This window comes from Sylvia atricapilla, chromosome 3 (assembly GCF_009819655.1).
Source record: "Sylvia atricapilla isolate bSylAtr1 chromosome 3, bSylAtr1.pri, whole genome shotgun sequence".
NCBI classification, from domain to species: Eukaryota; Metazoa; Chordata; class Aves; order Passeriformes; family Sylviidae; genus Sylvia; species Sylvia atricapilla.
The window spans coordinates 61,509,160-61,527,915 of NC_089142.1; the positions used below are offsets into that span (position 1 = coordinate 61,509,160).

At 43.1% G+C, this 18,756-nt stretch overlaps 1 protein-coding gene across 4 annotated transcripts in view; it reads right to left on the minus strand.

Moving 5' to 3' along the window:
- The window catches only part of PHACTR2 (phosphatase and actin regulator 2), a 128,470-nt gene that overhangs the window by 61,592 nt on the left and 48,122 nt on the right, over positions 1-18,756 (minus strand). Inside the window, exon 1 of one of the 4 annotated variants that reach the window (XM_066315556.1) lies at positions 11,744-11,935. The exons of the other annotated variants lie outside the window; for them this stretch is intronic. Coding sequence (XP_066171653.1) covers positions 11,744-11,786 — 43 coding nt within the window. The 5' untranslated portion in view covers positions 11,787-11,935. Of the gene's footprint in view, positions 1-11,743; positions 11,936-18,756 lie in introns of those variants that run through there. 4 annotated transcript variants of the gene reach the window in all.

Below are 18,756 nucleotides of genomic sequence, written 5' to 3' on the forward strand. Positions count from 1 at the left end.
AATGGGCTCCATACTGCTATTTTTAATAAGACTGAAGTGCCTGCTATTTGCTTTTAGGAAATGGCTAATTTAATTAGCAGCTCTGTATTTGTTTTTCCTTTTCCCTCCACTCAGTCTTCGGTGGAATTTACTGCACAAACAAGAAAAAAATCTAAACTGAAAGAAAGAAAGAAAGAAACCTTTGGGCCCATATATACAGAGGATGTATCAATTCTTAGGGGGTTAAGAAAAATGCATCTGTGCCACCAGACACCTCCCTGCTGACATAAGGACAGTGGTCTCAGTTCTACCCTGCTGCTATATACAGGCCCTCAGGATAAAAAACAGGTTGCCAAATATGCTAACCAGTAGCATTCTCATCCAGGGACTGTAAGGGTGTAATGATGTTATCTGCTAAACCACAGGCAGGAAGGGGCTGAGGAGCCTGCTCCCCTGCAAAAGCTAAAAAAAGAATGAACCACAGCAGTGGGATAATTCACTAGCTGTCTGCAGCTGATTCCTTCATCACAGTGAACTCACCTAACAAAGGATTCTATACTGAAGTCCTATTTTGGTTTTTTTGGTTCATCTCACCTTCTGGTGACGTTTCCTGCAATATTTCTCTTCTGTGGTTGAGGAAACCCTGAATGCAATGTAGGATGAGCTACAGAAAGAGTGAGAGAAATGTTTTCTCTGCAAACAGATCCCTAAGGACAGCTGGTGGAAAGGTAAAACCACAAAGATCCGTGGCATGACTTCAATCATTTGTGCTCACTTACGTCCATGCTCTGTGATTTTCAGGCCTGACATGCTCCAGCTATAGCAAGGTGGTGGGAGGGGGGAACAATATTTAATTATCACACAAGACCCATCTTCAGGACTGATTAATACTCATGGAAGACTTCAGAGCTGGGCAACACAAACCCTTCCAGATCACACCACGGTGATTATCTGCGGCCTTTTTTCTTACATTCTCACACGCTATCAGATCCTGCTGATTTTGCACTGAAGCAGCTGGGAAAGGTTGTACCTTAGCAGGGCTGAGCTGCAGCCACTGCAGCCATTGCCTAACTAAAAATTGGTCTACATAATAGATACGGTGTGCAATGACAGGCATCAAATTTTGTGTCCATCTTCTCCTACTAACTAGAGAAGCCTGTGAAGTCCCAAGATTTTGTAAATGGTTTAAAATGTATTGAAAGTTATACTAATCTTTTGTATACTTTCTAGTGGCCTAAACCTGTATTCTCTAAGTTTTTTTCATCCTTCATGGATGTCAGCTAGAAAGGTACATGCTTTTTTCCTCTTTTTCTCTTTCAAAAAAACATAATCCTAGAGATCCAACAGTGACATTAAATACCATTTTTTCCTTCAACACATTTTTTACTATGCACTTCAAACTAAGCTACAGAGTTTCCAGGTGCATTAAACGTTTCAGAAACATACTGTTCATCTTGCTGGATCTGGCTAAAATCTGCTCTCCTTTTCTTCTTCCCCGCTTGCCCCTGGTAGCAATGAGAAAATTAAATCAGCAGGAGGAGAAGTGCAGGGGGGAGTTAAGAGAGTGGTGTTGCTGTAAGTGTCCAAGATTCTTGTTTTTTCAGTTTCAGGTTTCTGAGAATTCCCCTAGGCTTTTCCAACACACACTTTCTTCCTCTTTTCAGAATCATGTTCTCTCTGTAACATGACACAGTTACATGACAGTACTGCAGTACTGCCCAACAAAAAGCTTTTCAAGCAGAGTGATAGTCAGGTAATTTCTGCAATGCTTTGTAGTTAATATCTCTTTCTCTCTCTTTTTTTTTTTTTCTTTCTTTCTTTCTTTTCCTTGCTGGCTCTTGTTTTGCTACAGTCTTATTACTTTCTCCTCCAACTAAAGTATATACTATTTCTGCTTGGTCTTTGTCCAGCTCTAAAGAAACTGGCTTTATCCACAGTCTTAGTAGTCTATTTTACTGTTCATTCCCTTGCACAGACAGAGTCTCTATTATGTCTCACTTATTTCTTCCATACCCTATTTCTATGTGTCAAAAGCAGCAACATTCAAGCAGGAATAAACAACAGCATGGTTTTTCCAAGAAATCAAAACTACTATCCTCTCGTAAGAGTCACACCAGCTTTCCAAAATTTTCCTTCAAGAATTTAAGCACAGAAACTACCCTGCAATTCCTGCAATTGTTTTAAACCTTGTACAGATTTTTAGCACTAATTATTAATACAAATATTCTCTCTTTTTTATCAATCACTTGAACAATTCATGAGAGCAGGAGAATCATGCATGGTGGTAAAATGTGTAAGGCAGGAAAACCACTACACCCTCCTCTGTATCAACATAAAAGAGGACAGATTTTCAGTGCACTAGAACACTGCTTCACATTTTCAGAACAAGAATATTCTTAGCATCTGTGCCAAAACCAACACTTCCCTCCCCTCAAAAATGCAATAAATCTATAAAACTCCAAGAAAAAAACCAGTAACCTTCAGACACATTGAATGAATTTACAGGGAAGGAAATGCACAGCCAGCTCTGAATTATTAACAATGAAATAAAATATAACACATTATAAATGCATAATTTAAACACATCTAATTTCTTGGCAACAAACTGTTTGGGTTTTTTTCTCTTCATAAAGACAGCTAGTATCTAAAAAACATTTTCCACGAGCTAAGAGGGACTTTAAGTTGTAACGTGACTCAAATTACTCAATTGTATCCCACTAAATCTCTTTCATAAGCACACAATGAAAGTGTCATTTCTTTGTTGGTTCATCTAGGATCTTGGGGAAAAAAAAAAAAAAAAAAAGAAATAAAAAGAAAAAAAAAAAAAAAGGAGAGGGGAAAAAAGCCCACAGAGATTAGTTTCCAGCCTGAGTGACTTTATGTTTCTTGTTATGACATAAATGCTTTAGGTAAGTTGATTTCTGGGGCTCATAAGCAAGAAGAGCAACTGCAAAAAGAGTCATAAGCTGGACCCTGCCTTACTACTCACATCACACCGTGTCTTTAACTCAGGAAACTGCTGCTGACTGAAACTCACTTGTTAGGTGCCCAAGCACTAAAATCCCTTCAACAGTAGAGGTGAGAGATGTACAAGCCACACTGAGGCTTTCCATGGCCGCAGGGGCAAACACTGGCTAGGAACATGTATCCTGGGCATCTCACTCCCTTACAGGAACTGCAGCTGAGGCTCTTCCATGAATTCCTACTGCTCCAGATATCCACCCAACAATACTTACACTGGGATACACCAGCAGAGGCTGCAGTCTGCTGAGGATGCAGACATGGACGCTGGCACATGGAGCTGTCTCCCCAGCTCCTGGTTTCAGAGGGAGGATCACTGGTGCACCTGACTGCAGCAGGCTGAGCCGAATGCAAAGCCTGGCTCTTAGAATCACAGAAGGTTTGGGGTTGGAAGGGACCTTAGAGATTATCTAGTCCAAACCCCTCTGTTGCAGGCAGGGAATCTTCCACATTCTGGCTTCTAGACTCTCATTGCAGTAGTTTGTTTCTTCAATACACCATTCTCTTCCCTGACAGGCTGCCCTCCCATGAGGTTTCCTGGGCATTCTGACTAAATTTCTTTCATGACAAATGCTATTTTACTCAGTTGATGCTGAGTAAAATGCTACCAAATGGAAGTTGGGATCCACACCACTTTCCTTCTGTTACCTGCACTTGCTCTACAGCCGTGCAGGCAGAAGGCATGAAGAGCCAGCCCTGTCCTCCTCCTCAGCAGAAAGGGTCCAGTGGAACAACAATCATTTAAGTGTGCATCAACAGTGTTGCAAACCCCAGAAATAAAACCAGGGGTGACAAATCCCCAGTCAAGAGTTCACATCCTGAGGTGAAGTTTCTGGCAATAAAGAAAACCTCTTAAGCTTGAAAAAGAGTCCCCGTGTGTCTCTAAGTCTTGTCAGCAATGTTTTAAGCTGAAAGTGTAAATTATGATAGCAGTGAAAACCTCAAGTTCCATCGTATATCACAGTACTTCTAACTGTGCAAATCACTAAGTTAGCTAAAATCAATAAATATCAGAGACTGTCTGTATTTTTTGTGAATTATCTCTAGATCATAAACTACATGACTTGTTTGCACAGATCATGAAATAGCCCAGGCAATATCCAATGCCTCTACACCATTCTTGGGCTTTTAGTGGGCAACATTAAAATGTTCAGATTCACAAAATACAAAAAGGATTAAATAACGCTGAAATGACTATGGTGCCTCTACCTGACAAGGATTTGCGGACAGTTTGGGCAGATGGTCAGAGTGAAGACATCTTAAAACACGAATTAAAAAAGCCCATTCTGAGGGATGAGGAATGCAGGCTGATCTTTGGGAACAGAACTGGTTTTGCACATATGGTTTCAAATGTTAGGACAGCTTTCTCACAGCCTAACTCTGCTAGGCAAAACATCATTCTAATTCATATGAAACCAATGCAGTAATCAGAGAAGAAAAAGGCAACACAGCCCTCATCTTTTCATATAAAACTTCATTTTCACAAAGCTATCATTGACACAGATTTGGTATTAACTCTCTTGATGCTCTGTCATTCTCATTCTACCTACATGCAACCTGACAGCATATCCTATACTTCCATAACATGATGGAACAGCCATAGATCCTCATTTCTCCCTAGCTTTTTCCCACTTACGCTGATTATCACAGTTTTACAAAGCTGTGAGAGAACAAAAAGGTAAATAAAACTTTCTCTTTGGACAGAGACTTTATTCCCCAGGGTCCATAAACCAAGTCTGGGACAGAAGAAATAAATATTCCTTCTCAGTGACCTTGTATCTAGCCTTGTAAGAAACTTAAGTCTTAGATCAAATTTCCTAATAATGAGCTGCCATATGATCAACAGAGGTGATTTCATGGTCTCTGCTGATTGCTAGTCCAAACAACTATCTGGACTACAAAAAGGCAAGGTTAAATCAATTCACATATTGCAATATTTAAACCCAGAGAAAAACCCCCAAATCCAGAAGAGAGGAGACCTTGTCCTGTTACCGATGTGATTCTGGTCAAACACAGTGAGAAGAAAAAATAGTCCATCTTCATACGCTGCATCATCTGGATGTCCGTGGTGATCTTCCTTCCTAGTTCCTACTGAACCACTTCATAAGACACTACAGGAAATGGCACACTCCAGACCCCACCATAATTTTACATTTTCCCTCAAATACACTTGACAATGTAGGGCTTGTAGAGTTCACATATGGGGGGGGGGGAATATCAATGAATCAGTGTCACTCTGATTTTGCTTTAAGGCATGAAAAAATTAACAAAAACTGCCTCTCCTTATCTGCCTACTTTCCCTGCCCACTGTTTGTAGTCACAGTTTCTTCTGGCTCAGAAGGGGCACCAGCAGCCAGCCTCACTCTCTGGGACCTGCTGTGGGCAAAGCAGACCAGGCTACCACTGCCTGCTATTAGAGTAATTTTATCATTACCAGCTAACTGCCTCCTTTCTTTATTCCTGTGCCTAGCACTGACCCTACTTGAAAATCAATCCTTTTGTATCAGAAAAAAAACCAGGATCAGGAATCTGCCTTGTGCCAGCTAGAGAAGACAACACATGGACAGTTCAAAAATGACTTCTCAATACGGGACTGAATGGCAGCTAGTTGGGTTATTTCTACATATCAGAAGTATTTTTCTAGCCGGTGTTACAATTTTAATACAAAGGACAGAAATAAGTTCTGGGAGCAGGCTGTTTGCTGAAGTATTTTTAAAAAATCCATCAGTGATTGACCCACAGCATTAAGAGCACCCAGCATTGTGTTTTAAAACAATTAATTCAGTGAAAAACAAATTCACACTAGCCTCCATTCAGAAGTATTTTCCTGCAATGTTCCATTTTTTTTAATATCTGAAAGCATCAGTGTCCAAAATGAATAAAGGAAAACTTCAAGGAAAAACATATTAAAAATATATATATATAAATGTGTAAATTGTTTCTGTTTTTAATAGGCTGGACTGCGATATGGTGCAAACACTGATGAGGATTTGAGAGCTCTTTGGTTTCCTCCTGGCTGTTATAGGTGCTGTCCTGCTTCTTTGTGGTGAGTTTTCCCGTTTAAACCAAGGAATGAAATAAAAAGGACTGGAAAGCATTTTGAAGTCTGTAACAGAAAACACCACCTAAGGACGAGGCCATATTACTGAGGAGCAGTAAGAAAGCCAAGGAAGAGGATCTAGGAAGGAAGGACAACTGATCCAAGGGGTGGCTGGGATCCAGCGGCATGGGATCAGTTGTCAGTGGGGCTTAGCACAGGGGGCTCAGCAGGAAACCAGACCTTCCAGGAGCTTTTCATCTGGGGGAAGTATCGGGGTGGTCATCTGAGAAGACTACCCCCACACAAACACAGGCAGCCAGCAGGGCTCTGCCCCTGCCCGGGAGCGCTCCTCCTCCTCATGGCAGATGAGGAAGCCGATGATGAACGCTGCGAACAGGTGATTAGCGGCTCCCAGACATCAGCACATGGAGATACCTCAGGCAGCACGCCGGACACGGAAGGTCGCGTACCCTGGCAGCTAAACGAGGAGAAATTCTGGCCATCCGTGACGCAGCCTCGGAGGAGGAAGAGGTGAGACACCAACCTGTCGAGCAGCACACCTTTGTTTTCACACCCACGTGGGCCCTCTGGTGTGGCTGTGCCCCGTGTCCTTACGAGCCCCGTGTTCTGGCCGTGCCCCAGGCTCGGGCTGCGCCCTCCTCTGCAGTGAGGAATTGTGCAGTGAGGAATTGTGCAGTGAGGAATTGTGCAGTGAGGAATTGCTGCAGCTGAGGAGCCGCGGGGGCACCGCCCTGCCCTTCAGGATCACAGGGCATGGGGCAGCACGTACCCTTTATATTCCATAAACATGCTATACTTAACAGGGTGCACAATTTTTTCTCTATAAATAGTGATCCATTCCACACTCTTACATCGAGACCCTCACCAACAGCACAAATCAGAACCATGGTGTTGGGAGCATGATGAGACCTATGGCTTCCAGCAGTTGCCATTGCTTTTCATATTTCAGCTCAAGAAACACAAGCACCAACTTTTAAAAAGAGCTCTTGCAGCTCCCATTAGTAGTAGACAACTTCATGGCTACACATTCTGTCCGAAAATATGGGGGTTTTATACCTTTGACTAGGCTTCCAAAATATCCACTCAATCAGCCTGAAGCTTAAGGCAAATTACATACTTAATTAACCCAAATTCTAGAGCTGTCACAACTGTAGTCCCATCTCACAACACTGGTAGGGTGAAGAAAGAGTTTCCCCAAAAGCTGAAAATTTTTGGATAGAAATTCAGCAGCAAATGAAAACACTACACCTTCACACTGTACTTAAAACTCTTGCATATCTTACAGAAGCATAAAAATGCAGGGAAAAATGAATAGGATTCCCAACATAGTCTTATGAGGGTTCAGCCTCAAAGTCCCCAACCAATTTAAATCTCAGGAAATAAAATAAGGAAGACAAGGCTCTCTGCTAATAATGTCCTTTGTAGCTGTGGACAAGTCATTTGGAGCTTCACATCAAATGGACGTTACCATTTCATCTCAAAGCTCTGCTTTCCACTCTTTCAAGTGCAGCAAAACCTGAAATGACCATCTGACAGGTGTGTCGGGAGTAGTTCACTGCACCTGTAAGTGCTTTGAAATGCCTTCCTGTAAAGTGCAATGAATTTCAAAGTTCTTCCACTTTAGAAAGGAAAAATAGCCAGAGGAGAAAAACCAATTTCCTTTTTTAACCCTTTAAGAATTATTACTCTGAGGGCTTTTCTGCATATTCAGAGACATACTGGACTGAGTCAGGATGAGAATTAGTCTACCCAAAGCATCTCCATGTCCAGCTCCTCAGGAACAGGAGGGCTTGCTCCACAGCAGTGCCCTCAGTAAGGCTCTCAAGTAGCTACTAACACAGAGCACTACTGGAATAACTTCTCCTACTAGACAAGTCTTGGAATTTCTCCATGGATAACCATTTAGTTTGTTTACCAACACCTAGAAGTGCTGGAGCAAATATTAGGCTTCCATTTCATTTCAGGATTATGAGAAGCTTGCCCAGTTAACACAATTACAGTTCCTCTGCACAGACACAGGTAAAGCTGCTGATTCCTAGTCCATGAACAGGAAATCCCATAAAGCCAAGAGAGATGAAAAGCAGCAGTCTGAGAAACATGTTCACTTCTGACCTATGAGAATCATTTCACCCAGTGCCAAGGTCAACAAACAACAAGATCCTACCAGTGACTGCTTTCATCTCATGGGGGGAGCTGGGTGGGAAATGGTTTTCCTGTGCTGTTGAAGTACATTTTCATGCCCTTGAAAAAAACTCTGTGTCTGCAAAAGGATGAAGTGCAAGTCAGACAGTTTGTGCTCTGTTTCTGCAAAACGTATGCAAGGGGAGGAACTCCCCCCCCCTCCACCTGAGAGTAAAGAGCCCTGCAGATCCCTCCCCTGGCACAGGAGGTGAGCACAGGGGTCTGACCCCGATCTTCAGCTGGCCCCATTGAGCACCGTGAGCAGTGGGGCAAGAGTTTCCCAGGACCTTCCCTTTGCAACTCGTCCTGCCTCTTCCCATACCCTCTGCTTGTGCTCCACACTCCATGCTGAGCTGCCTGACCTATTCCTAGGAACACTAACAAGGTCTGTTTTTACTGGAAATTTCACTCTTGATGAGCATCCCTACTAAAGAAACAAAAATCTTCTGCCACCTAACTAGTTCTGCTTTGAAATGCTACCTTCCTGATATGCTGCTCGTGTCTCTGCGGTTTGTTTTTCTGTGCTATGGCTAGTTGGCTAGTACTGAACTGCCAAAGAACAAATCCAAAAGGAAAAAAAGAACCAAAAACAAAATCAAAAAAGTGCACAGCTCTGCTGCCCTTTGATAAGCCATAGATCAGAAAGTAGAAGTGATAGTTTTTGCACACAGTGGCTGATAACCCCGAAAAGCACTCAACTCCAGCCAGTAAATGGGGAGAGAGCATGTTAATTGTTAATCAAGTCCTGCCAGGCGTGGGAAAATCAGAGAAGAGGAAGGAAAATGAACAAGGATAACATGCGCTCTTCCTTATCCACGTATCTATACTGTCTTCCCAAGCTCCTGTTGTTATTGATGTTTGGTCACATTTTCTAACCATGGCAAATAACAAACAAACTTTAAAAAAATCTATTTAAATGACTGGAAAGCTGCAACGTAGGAGAAAGAGCAAAAGCTGCCTATGGACACCAACCAGGCAATCCAAGACCTGCTTTGCATCTACCACTCATAGTTATGAGAGATGATTAAAGCCCAGATCCTCCTGTCCAAAACACTTCAACACCCACTGACATGCAGCTGATGGCAAACTCTAGCATGATGGTATTGCTAAAGAAAGTTCCAATGGAGTTTGAGAAAATTAATTTCTTCCTCTCTTTATAGGCATGCTAATCCATCTCGTATGAGTCCACATCTGCCCAGTTAAGAACGACTTCTGAATTTTATGATTAGGCCTCAGTCCTGCCCTTAACCCAATGGGAAAGTGACATTAGGACCTCGACCTCTTTAAGTACTTCAATATATATTTACATTTCCGAGAGTAAAAGAGTTTAATTTAAAGGAAATCTTACAAACCCAACCCTTCAGGAGACTGGCTGAGGTCCATTCTGAGTACTGCATTATGTATATAATTTATCTAAGTCAGTCTGTGACTTTCAGGAAAAATCTTCTACTTTGGCTTGCTACATCAAACCATGTTCACTTCACCAGTCTACCCGAAAGCCCCACGGTGATTTACTCGTGGTGCCCTCCCCTGCACAGAGCCAACAGCCCCTCTGAGCCCTGCAGGGGCACAGCAGGGCTCACAGGGCAGGCTCTGAGCCCTCCAGGCTGGCATGGCTGGGGGAAAAGGGAGCGAACAGGCAAGCAACTCCTCACAGCTGCTTTTGTGTGGCTCACTGGGGATCTGAATGCACTATTGATTCCGTAGCACTAAAACAGATTTGTAGCCCCTGCGTGTGCAAGACAGATATCTCCTTCAACTCTAATCTCTAGCAGCTGTCAAAGACTTAAATGGCTTGGAGCTGCCTGGCACGCCAAAATCAGTGAAGATTTTAGGCCTGCTTGCCTAAAGGGCAACCTATGGAACAGGAACCAGTGGAAGGCATTCTCCTGCCCTGATCACAGATGGACAGGGCCTCCCAAACTTCAGAATGGATTAAGCATCCAGACTATGTCAGTAAAACAGACTAGAGAAAACAAATGTGTGTACCCCCAAGAAACCATGCCACCCAGAAACCCACTTGCCCCTACCATTTCTTGTTGAGAATACCCTCCCAACAATTTCAACAGTGATGAAAATCTAGTGGAATTACTCTTCCCTGAAACCTCCCAGAGGCACTGTCCCATCACAAACTGCAGGGCTCCTAAAATGAAGATAACTAAAATTTACTTGGAAATATTGAGGGAGCATCAGCATAACCTACATCTTCAGATACCTGTCTCTTATTGCTCCTGATTGAAAATTTTGGGTTCAATCAGGAAAGAATTCAACGGTGACTTTTTTTCTTTGAGGGAAAGCTAGAAATTCAGCCCAACTATTGTCCATTATTATCCAGCCAAGCGATGGTAGGCACCACAGTTATCCTTAGTCAAGATACAGGACCCCCCCAAGGCAAAATGCTCTCAATAATAGACTTTTGCACTTAAGAGTTTGGTCGCTTTTTTTTGCACAGGAAGTTTAACAAAAAAATTTAACCAGTCCATCTGTTTCCTTACATCTGCTTCCCGATGACTACCTTGAAACAATCCTAACACGCTGGCTGCCGAGTGAAACCTTCAACAGGATGGTAACATTTATTGGAAATGGTCCAATTTCTCTTTCATGCAATGTTTGACAGGTGAGAAAATCCGCCAAGGTTTTGACTGGGATGGTGTGACTAGGAATATAACAGAGTTTGTCTGAAAACTGTGTGTTAACACTAAAACTCTTCTCTGAAATGGCCATGAAGGAAAAGTATAGGAGGAAAAGAGAAAGTTTGTTGCACTGTCTCCTATTTGACAAAACATTCCCATATTAACAGCAATAAGCAAATTAAGGATAAAGTTCAGCCTTCAGCATTAAAGTCCACAACAGGATTTTGGGTTGGGGTTTTTTGTTGTTGTTGTTTTAGCGGACGTAAAGGAAACAGGCGTTGAGGGAAAACAGGCACGCAGGAATTTCGCAGGAAACTTCAAACCTCGCTGAAGTTAATTTAGATTCTACATCCTATTATTGTGGGAAGAGAGCCACTCTGTTTTTCAGTAACTAAAACACACCGGGTTATCCTAACACGTCTCTAAACAACATTCCCAAGAAGCTCGTACTATCCTCAAAAAGTTGCAAACAGCCAGGACTGCTGTATTTTGGGGAGGAGGAAAATCCGAAACAGTTCCACTCACACGCTATTTATTTATTTTCAACAGTCTGCTTACACATAAAATGTCCTGGAGCTAAAAGCGACCAGCTGGGCGGGTTACTTAGCCGCGCTCCTGGGCGAGGTGCCAGAGCTCCTTCCCTTTCCCTACGAAGGGGAAGCCTTCGTACTTCTTTCTTTAATAACGGGGAGAGAAGGAGCCCCGAGCCGCGGAGGAGGTGGCAGGCACGGCGGAGCCCGTCTGCCCCGGGGCCCGCCGAGCGGGGCAGTCCAGCGGGGAGCGGCCGCCCCTCCCGCTCGGCAGCGCTCCGCCGGCCCCGGCAGCGCGGCTCCCCCGCCCGGCCCGGCCGCGCCGCCCCGGTACTCACCGCCGGCCGGCTCGGGCAGCGTGGAGACCGAGGTCTGGCCCATGGCTTGGCCGGGAGGCGCTCACGCCGCCCGCGGGGCGCGCAGCCTCCGCCGCGGCTGCTCCCGAGGGGACATGGCGGTGCCGGCCGGGCCCCCCGGCTGGCGGGGGGCGGCTGCTCCGGCTGCGGGCCGCCGGCTGCTGCCTGTCATCCCGCCGAGCCGCCCGGACACCGCCGCGGCCCCGGCCCCTCGGCCCCGCCCCGCCCCGCTCAGGCCCCGCCCGGGACCGCGGAGGTGTTTAATATATTACAAAAAAAAAATCAAAGAAAGAAGCCCCCCTTTAGGCACACGGAGTTTGGGGCGGACGGTGCGCAGCTGGCGGGGCTTCCCGCGCTGCTGGCGTCCCCGTCCCTGCCAGCCCCAGCCCTGCTCCAAAGTGATAGTCCGGACACGGAGTTATTCCCACCCCTTCTCATCCCCTCAGAAGGTACAGGGGAAACTTGAGGCAGCCTCCGGCAGCGATCTGATAGCCCCGCTTGAGGTGGTTTGCTGTTGGGAGCAGTTTTCACGAGTGGAAATGGAGAGCCCGGGCAGGGCATGGGATCCTGACCAGGCTCGTTTGGCTGTGGCTGAGGTGTGGAAAAGTGCCGAGCCCTCGCCACACACACGGGTACATAATCGAAGATAAGACTACTACTAGTTTTGGAAGAAGGAAGATAGTCAAAGACAGCGGTATCGAGACAGCGCTCTGCCGTAACAGGTGACAAGAAGGGACAGAATTATCCAAACTTATGAGGGAGATGGGGGAAAACAGACATTGTGTATACAGCACTAGGGCAAAACGAACCAATGATTAATTTGTATTCCTTAAAGCATGAGTATCATCCAAACAGTGATACAAGCTTAATGCTAGAGCAAAGACGTAACTGTTACCACTGGTGAAAAAATAAAGAGAGAGAAAAAAAAAAAAAAAGTAAAAAATAAAATCCCCCCGAAACTTGAGCATCTAATAGCTATTGCTATGCAGTATCTAGAAATAAGCAGGGAGATGCATCATATATCACAGGAGGACACTTCAGGCTCACCTAAAGAACATCTATTAGCACGACATGATGAAATTACCATTTCCCAATGGTCTGGAAATCCTAGAGGAAAATCCTTGAGGGGTTGAAGTGATGTCTGGCCAGCTGATCTTCGCATGTGTTGGCACTGCGGTGATGTTTCAAGAGATGGAGAAGTGTGTTAGTGAGGGGCCCATACCAAGGACACAAAAGGAGCACAGGAAGTAGCTGCTGCCCTGTGTGGTAGGCAGAACAGTGATTGTCAGCTAATACGTGGAAACTACAACTAATGCTGGTCTTCATGTTTTTTAACAGAAAATAGGTCCTAGTAAATAACTCTTTTATTTCTCCGTTTTATATGATTATGCATTAAATTGCCAGAGGCTTGAGTGTAATAAACTTCTGCTAGGTACTTGATTTAGTAAGAGAAAAGAAGTGACTACAGCACAAAATTAATAAAGCACAAGCAGATGAAGAACTGAATGAAAAGCAGATCAATTGTCCAAGCAGCACTAGCATTTAACGACGATGTTTCTGTTGGTGAGCTGCGGGGAGGCTCTTCAGAGTTTTCATCAGGAATCTAGAGAAGTATTATTTCAAACAGCTTAAAAAAGACTAAATAAATCACCACTGGCAGCAATTTTAGGCAGAGTAAATATTAACAGAGTGATAATGAGAACAAGGCAGTCACAGAGTTATCTGGATTATTTAATAAACTCTGGTCTTTCAAACAAGTAAGCTTTAATAGGATCAAAAAGAGAAAAAAAGTCAGACTTGCAGGTTGGAAACAGAACCTACATGGCCAAGGAATGCCTCTTTGAAAGTCACTCCATACGGGAGCTTGGAGAAATTCAACATGAGCTCTTAGTGAGCTTGTGCTGGTAGAAAAGGGACTGATATGTACATACAGCTGTGCAAGTACAAAAGGTTAGGTAGAAATTCCATTACATTGTTGTGCTTTTTATCAGACAAAAAGTGCTGTCCCATATCCAGTGCTGTCTGTCCCTCAAAAAGATGCTGTGTGATGTGAGAGAGCTGGAAAGAGATCCACAAGATAAGATGGAAATTGCAGAAAGCAATCTCCAACAAAAGGTGTGTAAAAAGCCACTGCACTTGGGAAAGACAGACATGTTGCGTTTTAACTTATCAGTGCCCTTGCAAGGAAACAACAGCATTGCAACACTCCTGGATGTTCAAGCACTGAAGGAATGACTCTTCGTCTGACACTCCCAAATCCAGGTTCCATACAAAGCACAGTGTTGAAGACAACTGAGTGGGGCTTATGCAGAGGACCAGGCTGAATTGTGCAGTGGGAGCCAAGAGCAAGGCAGATGGCCTAATGGTCCCTTTGTCAACCCAAGGAAAGGCTTCCAGAAGGGTGTCTTGTATAGACAACTTCTGTCATTATTTTCTCAGGACCTTTTTTGCATGCAATTTGGCACGTTCATTTTTCTCACCTTGAAAAATTATTTTTGAAGGGTTTGTTTTGAGAAACTCGAGTTACCTCTTTGGAGTCACTTGTAAACAGGAACATAAAAGTGTTCCTGTCTGCCTCTGATGAATGTCATTAATTTTATCAAAGGAAACTGTGTTCCCCTCCTGCGTAAAAGCCCAGTTTACAATGCAAAAGTGTATACCATCTGTCTGCAATGATTCACGTGAAGTAATAAAGTCCTCAAAGTCAATTCGTGAGCTAAATAAATGAAACTTAGTTACAACATCCTTCATGTAATTGAAGTAGTTACCAATTTTTTTTTTGTTTAGTTGTTATGTTTGTTTCTGTCCTTTTCTTCCTAAGTCAACTGATGGTGGCAACTTTCTTTTCCATGAATAGTAAGGGAAACTGGGCTGTTGAAAGAGATATTACATTTCTCATATGGAGAGCTATATATACGTAATTGCCTCCACACAGAAGGGATTCTAACATCCTGTTGACATTCACATGTGAGCATCCACACAAAATACACACATTTAATATTTGGTAGTCTGTAGACTTTTATTATGCAGTATGATAGAGGTGTTCTCATCTGTGCATTAAGTTTCTTGCCATGTTGATAGTTGGCATGTAGAACAGTTGAAAGTTTAAGGATATAACAAATGATTCGAGCAGAGATTTGAGATTACAATTATGTAGATAAAATACTTTTATTTGGTATACTTGTTTTTTAGGGTGTAGATGATCTTATGATAGTTTAGGCTGTATATTCCACTTTGCATCTAAACAACTAAGAGGACAAGACACACAAATGGACTTCCAAGCATTTTGCAGTATTTTAGTCTTCTGGGGTTTCTGGAAATCCACAATTCCAAGCAAAGCAAAAACAGGGAGGGGAAGATTAAAGTGAGAATTTCAGGATTAAAAGTTTCATGGCCATTTTATCCAAGGCTCACACTTGTTTAGTATTCAGGTGATCTTGATTCCTGTTTCAATATCTATTCTTATTTATCCTTACTAGATCTTTGCGATTACAAGCAGGAAAAACAGCACAGCTGAGCAAACCCATTCCTGGTGATTTGGCACAGACAGGTTTTCTTTCTGCTCACAAATTATCTCCAAATAGATTCTGCACTTGCAAACCTGTTTGCTACTCTAAATTATTCACCATAACGGTTTGCAAGCCAGTTTTGAACACTGGAAAGCGGGTAAACAATTCACGGCAACAGGAGTTCTATAATTTATTATCCAGGCTGTGTGCTAGGTGCCCTCAGCTGTGGGCCTCTCTTCGTGCTCTCTGACTCAGAGGTTTTACTTGTGCCTGGAGGAAAGCTGCATAAAAACACATCAATATGGTTTTAAATGGTTACTAATGAATGCTTATGGATCTATTTGTGTGGTTTTATCATCTGATTTGTTGCTTTCCTTTGTTATACCCTTTAATTTAACATTGCTCTTTCCTATATTAAGTAACTCTTAGCAAGTTGTTCTGGGAATGACTTCTACAGACTTGAACATTTGCAAGTATGTTGAAAAATCTCCATTGTCATTTTAATAACAGATTGGAGTTTCTGTGATACTGCACACACTGGACTTTTAAAGTAATTTCCATACTGTGTGTGGTTGAAAATAGAAAGAAAATGGTCCCAACACAAGTATTTCGTGAGTCATGAAGAGATCTACTCCTCTCCTGTGCATATTCCTCAGCTTCAGAAACTGCCCTACACCTCCACTGTGCTTTCTTCCTACATTTCATTTCTATGTGCTTCATTCCCAGCCAGTTCTGTTCCATAATATCTTTTAAAGGTGTTTTCTTTCCCTAATGTTCCTTAAAGGCAAATTCTAAAACTTTAAATCCCTCTGAAATTTTAGACCTTTCCCTCCATCCCACACTTGTAGCTAATGTTTGTTTACTTTGCTTGTGATGATCTGGGGTCAGTTCCCTTGCTTCGCTTCATCAGGCCTGGCCTATGCAGGAACCTTCATTTTCTCACAGACTCAGAGTATTTCACTAATTATTTGGAGTACTATTTCTTTCACATCTATTGTTTTCAAAATTTTCAGCTGCCTAAAGACTTCTGATATAAGTAGTAGAAGTGGTGTAGTGCAGATTTTGGAGAACTACTTGTCTAATATTATGAAAGTTAAAAAACGAGAGATTAATCAGACCCATCTGACCCAAGTGTTGGAGTTTTTTAATTTGAATTTATTTAAAGGTAATATGTTATAAGATACGTATGCTCTTCAGGATTAGACTCTTGCCTTCTTTTAAGAAGGTCTAAGTAGTGTTCATTTGATGCTGACAAAAGCTCCTTCTGTTTTTGTTTGAAGCACCACAGGGAGCTGGCATATTGGATCACATTATATCCCTAAGCCTAAATCAGATATTCCTGAAAAACAGGCGAAGAACCCCCCAGTAGGTGACATGGCATTTTATCCAAAGTCTGTGAGGTCACACCCTAATGCTTAATTATGTAAATACCACAGTCCTGGATAAATTTTAAACCCTGAATTTTCAAAAACTCTTCTACGTGTTTATGACTGTTCATTGCAAGAACTCTTGCTCTTAATGTACTTCATACATGACCATTTCCTTTGTGCCTCATATTGACTCCTGGATCCCAGCACCTCCTGTTGTGTGGCAGCACAGTGAAAGCACAGGACAGAATTTCCTTTCCAGGCAGAAAATAACCATCAGACATTTTCCAATCAACAGTGTGTTTGTCACCAGATTTCAATTTTGTCCAGGGTTCCAGATTTATGATGAAAGACAAAAAAAGGACTACATTAGAAACTATAAATAGCATTCTGCCTGTCCTAGTTCAAGCCACTGGGGAAGGAGAAAACAGTGGCGTAAAAATGACACGTTGGAGTGTAGAGTTCCTCAATAGTCGGGTTTCTGCCAGGTTTTCAAAGGCTTTAGCTGCTGCTGAAGTTTGTATCAGTAGCTACAATAAACAGAATGATTAGGCCCCTTTACTGATACAAGCTGGCATGTCCCCAGCAGAGAAAATGAAGTAGTGCTGTTAAAGGCAGCTGGAGGCCTATTCTTACAGATTCTTGCAGACCACCACCTTTCCTCTTCCACCTCTTCTCTCAAGGCCTGTTGCACCTTGCATTGTGTTCACCACAGCAGTGCCACTGGAGGTCCCTAATCCGTCATTTCAAGGAAAGACTCCTGCCAGCTGGACCAATTCCCCTGGGGCATTTTTTCTCTTTCCTGTCTGGGCACAACAGCAGCCTCTGGCTGCCTTCTGGCTGCTGCAGCAAAGCCCAGCTATCTAGGAGAACTTCTGTGCTCCCCAGCCTGTCCAGAGAAGGCAGCCGTGATACTGATCCATCTGCACTAACCATTTCCCGTAGAAAAACACAGCTTTCTGCTCATCAGGGCACGTGTGGTGGTTGCTGGCTGTGGCTTTTCCTCTATGTTTCCAAGCTCCTTAATGAATCACTGCTTTTTGGCACTGAAGCAAAATAAACACATCATTTTGGATGCCTTTGCCAAATGCATGTACACTTGGAGCAGATTTTGAATAGTAGAAAGCAAAAGGTTTAATGAAATGTGCAGGCTGCTGAGCTAAAAGTCTCAAAAGAGCCAGAAAAAATGAAACTGGGGGTCACAGCAGTATCATCAGCCCCCAAATTGTTCAGATCTTGTGTATTTTCTGGAACACATGGAGGGGACTTACCAGTAGTGTATCCACTACAGCCCTCAACAGGAGAAAACAGGAATAGAAAGCAGCACTGGGGTGCAGGATCACTCATCAGCATGATGGTTAGATGCCTACCTCTTTCCATTTCCCTTCCCCTTTCCATTTTTCTTTTCTGCTCATTAACTGATTCAGTGTAACTACACATAGCAGAGTTTTGCACTGATGCTTCCTAGCCTATGTGAAGGGGAAAAGACACCCAACAAAAAACTTGGCAGGCATACTGAATGAAATTTCTCATCTGCTCAAGCCGGTGGTGTGTGCATACCTTGTCATGCACTTTGGCCCTTCTGAAGTGCATCAGCCAACCCATGACTTCAACAACATCCATTTGCTCTTGCTGACTTGAGTGAGAATCGAGAAAACGTTTTGAAAATGTTTGGCACCAGTGTTCTTCTAGTTCCTCTCCATTCAATTAGATTTTAGAATGAATTCATATGTATTGCTGGACTATAATTAGCTCTGAAGGACAGAAGGCCACTGGGGACTGACTCTTTTCTCTTTGAATGGTCAGCTGTAAAGGCAGTACCTTGAACAATATCCTGAATGCCAGCAAAGTTTCAAACCTGGACCCATGCCTGATTAACTGCCAAAAATCAGAATATCTCTGCCTTTGGCAAATCAAAGTCCTTCCCTATGAAGCTGGTTTATTGCAGAAATATCTGGACCAAAATGCAAGTTTCAGCCTTCAGTTTCCTTTCACCGTATGTTTCTACTACTGTGAAAATGTGGACTTTTTTTATCCTACTGGGAAAATGCATTTTTTCCACTCTCCCATGACTCAAAAACATCTGAAAGATTCTCCCTCCAAGCTGAAGAAAAAGAAG